This window comes from Podospora anserina, chromosome 6 (genome assembly GCF_000226545.1).
Source record: "Podospora anserina S mat+ genomic DNA chromosome 6, supercontig 2".
In the NCBI taxonomy this organism is placed as follows: domain Eukaryota; kingdom Fungi; phylum Ascomycota; class Sordariomycetes; order Sordariales; family Podosporaceae; genus Podospora; species Podospora anserina.
In genome coordinates, this window is record NW_001914857.1 from 2,143,194 (window position 1) to 2,154,433 (window position 11,240).

Genomic DNA, 11,240 nt, shown 5'->3' on the forward strand with positions numbered 1-11,240 from the left:
AGCTAGAGCGATGCGCGCGCGTCGACAGTTGAGGAGCGAGCGCCACTGGTTCCAGACCGAGATAATTGGGGGACATTGCGCGATACAGCGATAGGTTGGACTTGGCGCATGAATTGTTCAAAGAGAAGAAGGGGCCTGCAAGAGCCAGGGGCAGGCGAGCTTCTCGAAGAGCGCATATGCAGCGCAACACGTTTACATGGCGGGATGCAGATGAGGATGAGATGACGTTGGGGGGAGGGAGTGTTGGACGTCCGAAACCAGCCAGCCCAGCCCAGCCCAGTTTCATGCCGAGACTTTTCAGAAGACAATTTACACGGCATGGTGTTGGACGACCGGAGCGTGGACTTGGGCGGCGAGGCGGAGGGTGCCACCGTTTTCCATCGGGCTGGCCATCCGTCAAAGTCAATTGGCGCTAACATGACCGAGAAAGACAACGTTGAACGAAGGTCGAGGCGCTTCTACCGCACCAATGACCCTTTGGGGGAGGACTCTGGTGCGACCGACAATGGGCCATCCGAACAGAAACTATTGTTGCTGCGTGAATGCCATGCGCGCAGGGCTGCGTCACGACACCTGCCGCCAGAGTTTTCATCTTTCGGAGGAGGCACGTGAGGCAAGGGAGAGAGTACGTACGGATAACTGAGAGTGCTCATCATGGTCATGGTGATGATGGCCACAGGGATCCAAAAGTCTGGACAAGCAATTGCGCACTGTGGATCGGTCCATGGCGGGAACCTTTTGCGGTAGCACCTAGGGCACGGGCACGGGCACAGTAGCCTGTTGCCATCGCCGATTGTTTGCCATGATAATGTTTTTGTTAAAGAAATGAATCATGTATATACGGTGGCAGACTGTACTCGACTGTAAAAAAGATAGAGCACCTTATTAGTTGGATAATTACTTATCTCACTAGATATCTATTGCCAACCTTGAATGCCGGTATGATCCGGTGGAGATGCTGCTGAGGGAACGGGATTTAGGGACCCCTGCTGCCTTTTTATTTTGGCCCGCACGCAAGCCGACTGACCGCGCAATCCTGACCTCTGCCCTGCGAGCCCCTCCCTCCCCCCAGCCTAGCTTTCCAAGCCTTCCAACATTTTCCGTGCGCTCGTCCACAGCCAGCCCAGCCCGCCCGCACTCGTCTCTGCGCCTTGGCCCCTGGCTCACCCCCTCCCAATTTCCTGCCTTGTCCTTCTCTTAAGACCTTCTCGGTGCCCATCGCATCGCATCGCCGCTCTCCACCTCACCTTCAACAGCACACCGGCGTCGACTGTGCGGCTGAACAAAGGGCAGAAACACCACAAGCACCAGTTTGGACCGAGTTCAGCACAAAGGCGGAGACCAACGTTCTCGGAGGAGTCAGCCACCGAACCCCCCGACCGACAGACAGACACGGGACAATCCATTCCATAATCCAACAATACCACGCGGTCGCCGCCAGTTGTTCCCAGTCTATCAAAGAGAAAAGAGGAGGCAATCAATCAACTCCGTTACACTGATCCAAGACCACCCGAACAACAGCATTGCGCTGGCGTAACGCAACAGCCCACGCCCACGCTCCCTATCGGCCGAATCGATTGTCCATTCCTCGCTTCTCGCCATCTATTTTTCTTCGTCGATACCAGCAGGCAGAGTCTAGTTTGAGAGAGGGGGCGCCTGACAGCACCAACCATGAAGGTACGTCATTCCACTTGTCCTGTCCTGTCCTATCCCATCCTGTCCTGTCCGTCGCTTCCCAATGAGCGGGATGCGGGCAACCACAAATCTGGCGTCAGCGCCAGCGCCAGTTGCCATCGCTGATAACCACTTGGTCTTGGCCGTTGGCATTTCATGGAACTTACCCATCACTTGGCCCATCTGTCTTGGACACCTTTCGCATGCTCCTGCTCCTGCTCGTGCTTTTGCTCTTGCTCTTGCTACCCCTCTTCTTCTTGTCACTATCCGCATTCTTAATTGCCCGCTAACCTACGATGCGCGTTTTGAAGGCTTTACGGAGGTCCATCAAGGGGGAGAAGGAGAACAAGCCACATATCAGCATTGCTCCAAAATCAGCTGTCGCCATTCAGCCTCCCAAGAAGGTGCGTCTTCTGTCTGCCTGTTCTGCTCATTCTGCACACTGCTTGGCCAAGCTGCCTGGGGTCCCCTCGGTGGGCCCCGGTGTGCTCCCCATCCGAGTCACTTGGACAACCACTGACGTCGGCGGCCTCTTCAGGTGATCCGAGCACTCTACGATTATGAAGCCTCAAATCCTCAAGAGTTGAGCTTTTCCCGCGGTGATTTCTTCCACGTTATCGGGCGCGAGAACGACCAAGATTGGTATGAGGCCTGCAACCCCGCTCTTCCGGACGCCCGCGGCCTAGTGCCCGTTGCATTCTTCCAAGCTCTTGGACGCACCGAGCGTGATAGTGGCCAGTCCCAACCCGACACGGCCCGCTCAACAAACTCGACAAAAGGCCCGGATAACGATTCCGGCTACGGAGATGCATCCACCGTCGGCACGGCGACACCCGCCGCCAGCCAGCGGAGCTCCAAAATCTCCGGAAAGTCTGGGGCTATGGTGTATGGTGTTGTCATGTACGACTTCCAGGCGGAACGCGGGGACGAGCTGGATGCCAAGGCGGGCGAAGCTATCATTGTGATTGCCCAGTCCAACCCGGAGTGGTTTGTCGCAAAGCCGATTGGGAGACTCGGTGGTCCCGGTCTGATTCCCGTCTCTTTTGTCGAGATCCGAGATATGGCGAGCAACACACCCGTGGCAAACCCTCAAGAGTCTGTTCGCAGGGCGGGCATCCCCAAGGTGGAGGAGTGGAAGAAGATGGCAGCCGACTACAAAAACTCCAGCATCACGCTTGGCAAGTTTGATGTTGGCGGCGCGCCAATTGAGCAAGGCATGGAGCGCATGAGTCTCCAGCAGCAACCGAATGGGCGAACGAGCCAAGTGCCGGCGGGTAACTATGTGAGTGACACTCGCGCCAACTATTGTTTTGATATCATCTGCTAACCGTCATGGTCGCAGCAGCAACCGCAGTCACCACCACAGCAACAGGCGCAAGTGCAATCCCAACAAGCATACAACGCGCAGCAACCAGTCCAGCAACCAGGCTACGGCGCCCGACAAAGCTCAGAAGTTGCCGCTCCGGTATCCGCTCAGATTCCCAGATACTGTTTCGCCGAGGAAAAGTACTGGTTTGTGATCGAGGCCGAGCTGGAGGATGGACGGACTTGGGAGCTTTCCCGATACTACGAAGATTTCTACGATTTTCAGATTGCGCTCTTGACCGAGTTCCCCGTAGAGGCTGGTACGACCGGAAAGAAGCAGCGCACGTTACCGTACATGCCCGGTCCCGTAAATTACGTCACCGACGCCATCACGGAAGGGAGACGCCACAACCTGGACGCCTACGTCAAGAGTTTGCTCGCACAGCCACCATACATTTCGAAATGCGACCTGGTGAAGCAGTTCTTTGCGCCGCGGGAAGGAGACTATGAGATTGATCCCACAGCGCAAGGAGAGGAATACCGGTTGTCTGGCGGATCCCAGCCATCCTCGACAGACTCGCCAGCGGATGGAGCATCGCGGCAATCATCTCGCCAAAACCTCAACTCAAACGGTAATGGGTACGCTGGCCTTTCCGCGCCGGCACGACAGATGGGAGGTGGTCAGCCAGCAGTAAGCAGACAAGTCTCCTCCCTGTCACAACCCTCACAATCATCCCTCTCACCAGGCATCCAGCAACCCGGAGCCCAAATGAAGGTCAAACTCAGCTACAACGGAGACATCATCGCCATCAAGGTGCCGCAAGATATCAACTTCCGCTCCTTGTACGACAGAATCACCGAAAGACTCAAGATCCCAGGAGGAGAGATGGTACAGCTGTCATACAAGGACGAGGCCACGGGTGACAAGCCACCGCTGATGAGCGACAATGATCTGGACATTGCTCTGAGTCGAAACGAGAAGCTGCTGCTCTATGTTGAATAGGTGGTGTAGAGCGTTTGCACGCACGCGTTTTGTTCTCTGTTTCTCTCCTGGTTTACTGGGATTTTCTCACTTGCGTTTTTACGTTGCACCAAGTATACCCAACCTCTTTTTTGTTTTGTTTTGTTTTGATGCTATTCGGACCCCGCATTGCAACCGACGACGACGAATCTACAAGAACGCGTTTATGTTTTTTTGGCCACGGGAATGGAGGAGGTGGAGAAGGCAGGCCTATTTATACCCTCCAAGAAAGAGAGACAATACCTTGGCACGTTACCGCATCAGTGCTTGATATGTTATGCCTTTTCTTTGCTTGGATGTCGGTGGAGGGGGAGAGGGATGGGAGGAAGCTGGGGCTGGAACGTGGTCACGGAGGGATGTTGACTAGGTTTTTCTTTTCTTCCCCTGTTGAGTTGCTTCAGTTGTGATGGATGGAATGAAATGAAATGTACATGTGTTTATGGCAGGCGGGGATAACAAAAATGATGAATTGTGATTTTCCTTCTCTGGCTCTTTACGTTTTTGTGTCTCCGATGGGGAACAGTATGGTCTTGAGTGGTTGGAGAGATCGGAAGGTGGTTGAGGGCAGGGGATGGTGGATGAATGCGGTGGGGCTTTGACACTTGTTTCTTGGTTGCGGAGTAGACAGATGGATTTGCTTCTTGTTGGGGGTAATTGAGAAGATGGTTTGTTTTTGATGACCGGGTTGTGTTCATTGATGCTCTTTTGTGGTATTGCGTAGAGGGAAGCTTCCTTTTGCTCCCTGTGCATCTATCCCTTTTCGCATGCACATATCCACATCCGATCAAGAAACCACAACGAAGGTGATAACCCCAGCCTTACTCCAAGAGATCCCACATCACAAAGGCCACAACCCAGAACCTCGGAGGGACGGACATATTGACCAAAAAGTTAATTTTCGAAAAAAAAGCACCGCCATATTCGTTCGCTCCTTTGCCCAGCAGATTCGTCCCAAGAAATACACACAAAAGGTTGGAAAAAAAAGACCCGCCCACAACCGAACCCAGTCCCGGCGAATTCCCCCCCCTTACCCAAACTCCGTCCAAGAATAGACACACGAGAAAAACAACACAACCTTGCCTTCCCCCAGAGAAAATGCACCTATAACACCCTCCTTGCCCTTAAGCCGTCATCTCCCGGCAGAGAAAAGCCAAAACTATAAACACAAGACATTAAAAATCAGTGGTATCAAACACCCCCTCCCTTGTCGCATCAGAAAAAAAGCACCCGCTTTTTATTTCCCGAACCCTTTCTCATACAACATCAGACGTAATCATCGCCAAAGCAGCAGCCACAAAACACCCCTCAAACAACAACATGACTGCTCATATGCTCCACCGCCTCCTTGATCGTCCTCAGCATCCTCTTGTTCAGACAAAACGGACACCTGACCGGGTTCTCCACCACCGACACCGGCGCCCCGCTAGGGATCGGTGTGAGCGTCAGTTCTTCCCCTTGCTGTGCACCACCACCAGCGTTCCCACCGCCATTAGCAGTCTGAGGTTGTTGCGGTGTCTGCTGCTGCGGTTGGACTTGCTGCGGTTGGACTTGCTGCGGTTGGACTTGCTGCGGTTGGACTTGCTGCGGTTGGACTTGCTGCGGTGTATTCGGCGCAAACTGCGGTTGCGCCGGAGGAGCCTGTTGCGGTTGTGCCCTCGGTCCGACGCTCGCGTTGCGAGTCCCCGGGTTGGGGGTCGTCAAGCCAGCTGCGTTCATGGCGTGCTGGGCGTAGGCTTGGTTGGCTATCGCGCCTAGGGCAGGTAAGCCGTTGTCAACGGTGCGATCGCCGCCGCTTTGGGGTTGTTGATGGTCAGGGGTGACTCCGGCGAGGTTGGCGGCGCCGCTGACGTTGTTCTCCTCCTGTTGCTGATAGACACGGAGTGCATTCTGAAGCACGACTTCTGGGTCTTCTTCTGAGTGGAAAATTCCCGTATTTTCTGCATTGCCACCCATGGGATTGTTGTTTGGTGTTCCCGGCCCGCCGTCGGGGGAAGGGTTGTGTTGACGGCGGAGGACCTCCTCTTTGACGCGCTCGCATACTTCCAGAGTGGTCATTACGCCGAGGAAACGTTGGAGGTATTCCATAACCGTTACTGGGGGAAGGTCGGCGTTCACGTTGAGGTAACGAGGAAGGTTCTCGGCGAGGTAGGGGATGTCGTCGCCGAGGTTTTGGAGGGTTGTGGTCCCGGGGGCTGGATTGCCGCCTTCGCTGCTAGTTGGGCGACGCTGGCGTCTAACTAGGAGGCCGTAACGTTTCTTGAAGCGGTGGATCCATCCGGGGGAGAACTCGGGCGCGGGTTCGTCCTTGTATCGGGGGAGCTGATGGTAGATTGTCTTGGCTTTGTCGGCGAGCTCTTCGTTGGAGGGCTGGCGGCCATTGGCGAGCATTTGCTGGTGCCAGAGGAGAACAAGTTTCTCGACGTCGGGCCAGTTGCCAAAGCGCAGACGGGAACCCGAGAGCTGGGGGTCGCCGTCGAGACGGGCATACTTGGGGGAGAGGGAGTGTGAGACGGTAGACTGAGAGATGGTTTGCTGGTACTGGCTGGCAAACCAGTCAATGCAGGCCTTATGGCTGGGGCGGACAGGCTGCGAGTTGGCCCATCGGCGGAGGGCGCGTCGCTGGTCGAGGGTGAGGGAGTGGCGCTCTCGCGTGGCCGAGCCGGGAGTTGACCCGATCTGGTCCATGGACTCGAGGGGCACGTCAGGCTTCATGGCCGACATGGTGCTCGCTCCTCTGAATGGGAGCTGGTAAAAAGGCGATAAACGCCCTTTTGTCGGCGCAATGGAGCGCGGGGGGTTATATATGCAATGGCGGGCGAGACGAAGCTCTCGAATGCTTGGCTAGCCCCGATGCGAAATCGCTATCTGTGTGTATGGCGATTCGAGACAATTGAATATGCGGCGATGGCTGGTCTGGTGATCGTTGTAATGAGGTGTTGTGGAGGGCAAAAAAGTCGGCAAAGCGGGGAGCTACACGTGCACCACAACAATTGAGTTCGGTTAGTCAGCTGCCAGTGTGACTGACAGTTGTGGCACAACATCTGATTGGATGGCGCAGAAGGACGCATCGCCAACTTGCATGAGGCCACCACTTGCATCCACGACATTGCAAGCAATGAAGTTCTCATCATTACGCACGAAGCAGAATTCATCATGTTGGCTTCTAAGGTCTGTCCTCATGTAAATAGCAAGGCGGCCGAGTATCTATCGTCATTGCTTTCAAGAATGTAGTCATATGGCCCCTTTGAATCCTCTCATTCCCACCTCGTTTTCGTGATTGCATAAGCCACCAGGTAGGTAGACACCCCGTCTTTCCGGTAACCAGAACCACTGTCTGCGCAAGAGCTTCAATATGTGCATTGCTAGACTAACACTCTTCCATACTGGTGTCCATCGCGATTCTGCAAGGGGATAAGAACCTGTTCGGCATCACTCCACGTTTCTGTTGTGATTGCACCAACTAGCCGACAGTTGTTTGTTTTGAAGTTTGTAGTGCAGCACGTCGATCTTCGACCCTAGCCAAGTCCGTGCCTCCTCCGCATATCTCCACTTTGCCCAACGACATCCGTACTCTAATGATCGCCGGTCCCGGTCCCGGTCCCATAGCGGGACTCCCGTCTCACAGATCAAACACAAGCAATCGCTTCGGGCCAAAGCTACAATACAACCATTTGTCATCGACTTCTCAACGCCATGCTATCGACTAAGGTATCGTCGCATCCCTGTTACTAACTAAAAAAGTCCCTCAAGAAGTCTTCTTCTCTGGCGTAGGACTCCTGCCCCGAGCCTCATAGTGTTCCATCTTCACTGCCTGCTCATCTTCAAACTCACGCTCCTGTGCCTCCTTCATCTCTCTCGATCTGGTGGAGATCGTTTGCATCTGCATCGATGTTAGCTTGCTGTCCAAACTTCACACGATGCACAAATAGAAATGTCACCGAACTTACCCCTTGGCGGATGCGCATGTCAGCAGACACGTCTATCAACAGCTCTCTCATTGCTTTGTTCTCAAACTCGAGAACCTTCAATCTATTCTCAAGAAACTGGAACTGTGTCTTTACATGTCCCCAAATATTATCAGAATCCTCGGTGGTCGACTGCTCCAACATTTGCAAGCCTTGATCAACCAAGATGACACCAGCATTGGCAACCAGTGAACCCATGCGAGGATCTTTCTGACATGTGCCAGAGTCACGACACAACTCAGTCGCAGTCATGCCCTCCTTGTTGACGGTCCACAGGATATCGCGCACCAGCTCCTCAGGCTCGGTCTTCAAAACAGTGTCCAACTCCTCGATCTGATCGATGAACTTAGCACATGGGAAAACGGGCAAGGTCAAGGAAAAATGAAGGCAAAGACTTGCAGAGGTGTGCCCGGTGAGGCTGAGACCGCTCACCAAGGCAGCGGCAGAGTCGGCGACATCTTAATCAACAGCCTAAAGCCCGCCAGTAAAGTGCACAAAGACAAAAGCTGGTAAGTCCCATCACAGATTGCCACCCTCGCCCAATCAGTGCTTCACTCTGGACACCTGAATCCTGCCCCGTCCAAGAGCACAGACCCTGAACGTTCTGGTTAGTCACTCCCCCACATGCTTCAAGAAGCTCGGGGGATAAGGAGACCATTGATGGTATCAGCATCGGCGAATAGCCGGGCCAGCGTACACACCCCACTACCGTATGCCGGGGTTGAGCCAGAGTCACCTCGGAACTTGTTGATGAGGTTGGCCCCAACAACACCATTCAAGAACTGCAAGCCACGCCAATTGCGGGAGAGTGAAACCACCAAGGCGAAAAGTCCCTGGCAGTTCGGTAGACCCTCAAAGAGATGATGCCCCTCGCAAAATAGCTGAGATCGAAGGCTTGAGGAGAATGTGAAGAAGTGATGTTCCACAAGAGGCTGGTTGGGCAAAGGACTGGGAAGGATGGCAAAGAAGATGTCGGGCGAAGAACTTACCATTTGGTCTTGGTCGAATGAGGCCATCGTCAGAGTCGCTCAAAGGGCGAAAGTGCTTGGGACGAGAGGAAGGCGAAGGTGATGATGATGGTGAAATGGTGGTGACTGAGAAGGATGGCGACGGGAGGCAGTGGTGGCAGGTCGTGGCCAACAGGGCGAGCAATTGTAAAATTTATTGGAAGTGGAAAGAATTGAAAGGGAAAAGAATTGAAAGGGAAAAGAATTGAAAGAGGAAATTTTTGCAAGAGAGAATTGAGGGGGAGATTGTGGGAGGGAGGAGTTGAATATATAGCCGGTGGTCATGGGTCTTTGCGTGCCTGCAAATTCCGGGAGCAGTTGTAAATAGTCTGTGCGTGGCCTATAGAATCTCAAGGACAATACCGTCGTCATCTTTGATGCCTTATTGCTCTTTCTGTTGTGGTCTTCTTTCAGTGCCTGCCGGTGTGGGAGCAACCTTGATGGCTGAGGATCAGACGACAATGGGATAAGTGGGCCCAACAGACGGCGTGGAATCTCCTGGATGCTGCTGTCATCAGCTCTGGGGCTAGATAGATATCCATGTTAAGTGGCAGTTTTGTATATCACTCAAGATCCAACAAGGCCAGTGCGATGTTCTAGTTCCAAGATTCTGGTCTAAGGGGGCTTTAACTCTGCTCTACTATCTCCTTCTAAACATCTCATCCTCCAGCTCATATTTAAAGTACCGTAGATGCTTAAAGAAAGTCTATATCTATTTCCCTACGATATCGGAGTGGAAAGATTATCCGAAGGCTTGCAACCCAGTGAGCTGAGACAAGTTGTGATGACTTCAAGACAAGTCAAAGCACTGGGTTGTCTATTCTCTCCTCAAATTTCAACCAACGTCCCCAGAAGCTCCATCTCAACATACATCCCCCTAAGTAGCAATCAAGATTGAAAGCGAAATCACAGTTTTCCCATCTTGGAACCTATCTAAATCTTACCCCAGAACTTTACAAAAACTTCTCCCAGATTCATCCCAGAGTTCGCCCCCCAGCAATATTAGCAGCATGCACAAAGAAAACCAAACCTATTCCATCATTAAACAAAACCACCAAAAGAACGCCACCCCCCCCCCAACCCAGTCCAGGTTTCCATCCTGATTACTACTACTATGAGAGTAAACCACCATTTAACACCACCTCCACAATTTGGGCATCCTCACCCCCTCAAGTCCACAATCCCAGCCTTGTTCCCCTTCGGGCGCCAGCGAGCCTCCCCATCACAGAAGTCAGAAGCTGAGCAGCCGGTCACGGCTAACGAAGAGCATACCGTCTGGTACCACTCGATCCCTGCATCTCTGTCCTCCACATCACTTTTCAACCAAGCAATGGCAGACTTGTTTTGAGCAGACTTGCTCCGAACAGTCTTGGGCTGAACAGTTTTGGCCTGCCGAGATGGGCAGAGTATCACCTGTTCGCGCTGCTGGATGTTGGGGGTTGGAATGCTGAGAAGGAGATGCCCGTCTGCGCCGGACAGTTACGGAGGGGCTGCTTAGAAAGGCAGCGACAGAATGCGTCCAAACCCACGACCAACAGCAGCGTGAGCAGTTGCCGATACTGTCATCCAAGCATATGGGAAATGAAAACAGCGGATTGAGACTTCGTTTCCAAGACAAGAAAGAGGAAAAGAAGTGCCAGCAACAATAGATCGACACAAAAGAGATAAGTGCGAGAACATCACAACCTGGAACAAATGGTCAAAGTACAATTGTGTTCAGGATGGATGGTAGGCTAGAAATATATAAAGTCAGGAGACAATCGATTTGATATAAACACCGTTCGCAGTGAAGATGCAAGAGTGGCAAAGATAAACACAGCACTGGGAAGACATCCGGAGAAATAGTAATGGCCTTTAGACACAACAAATAGGCCTCCGCAGATAGGCAATGCCCCTTGAGAGATAACCTCTCGGCCTTTCCAGGTCGTCCAAGGGGTTCCGAAAAAGTATTTGCGGCCTCTGAAAATGTTGAAAAGGCCTTGTAATATAGTTCAAAGCCCCAAAATGATTACCAAAGACGTCTTGCGAGATAGCCTTGAGGCATAATTATATTTTTCAAAGCCCTTCAACCTTATGCCAGTCTTTATTCTCCCACCTCGGCAACCTCCTCTCCAACCCCCCAACCAACACTACAACCACAATCCAGACATAACCTCTTCACCACCCGGTCCAACTCCCGCACATTCTCCAGCTCTATATCAGCTACCTTCTCGCGCTGGCGGGAGTGAAAAATTTTAGAGGAGGTAGGCTGGTCGGGAACAAAGACCT

At 52.9% G+C, this 11,240-nt stretch overlaps 3 protein-coding genes across 3 annotated transcripts; 1 reads left to right on the forward strand and 2 right to left on the reverse strand.

Moving 5' to 3' along the window:
• Positions 1–1,671: 1,671 nt before the first annotated feature.
• PODANS_6_570 (uncharacterized protein) lies at positions 1,672–3,982 on the forward strand (the record flags this gene model as incomplete). Its single annotated transcript, XM_001910423.1, has 5 exons — positions 1,672–1,677; positions 1,986–2,078; positions 2,213–2,956; positions 3,017–3,670; positions 3,734–3,982. The coding sequence occupies 5 exons, from the start codon at positions 1,672–1,674 to the stop codon at positions 3,980–3,982; spliced, it is 1,746 nt and encodes a 581-aa protein (XP_001910458.1).
• A 1,323-nt stretch (positions 3,983–5,305) lies between these two features.
• Positions 5,306–6,721, reverse strand: PODANS_6_560 (uncharacterized protein; the record flags this gene model as incomplete). Its single annotated transcript, XM_001910424.1, has 1 exon — positions 5,306–6,721. One exon carries the CDS (start codon positions 6,719–6,721, stop codon positions 5,306–5,308), a length of 1,416 nt encoding a protein of 471 aa, XP_001910459.1.
• Positions 6,722–7,745: 1,024 nt separating this feature from the next.
• Positions 7,746–8,846, reverse strand: PODANS_6_558 (uncharacterized protein; the record flags this gene model as incomplete). The annotated part of the gene is made up of 3 exons (XM_001910425.1): positions 7,746–7,880; positions 7,948–8,310; positions 8,667–8,846. Coding segments are annotated over 3 exons (678 nt in total), but the record flags the coding sequence as incomplete, so codon positions are not given.
• Between the last annotated feature and the right edge of the window lie 2,394 nt (positions 8,847–11,240).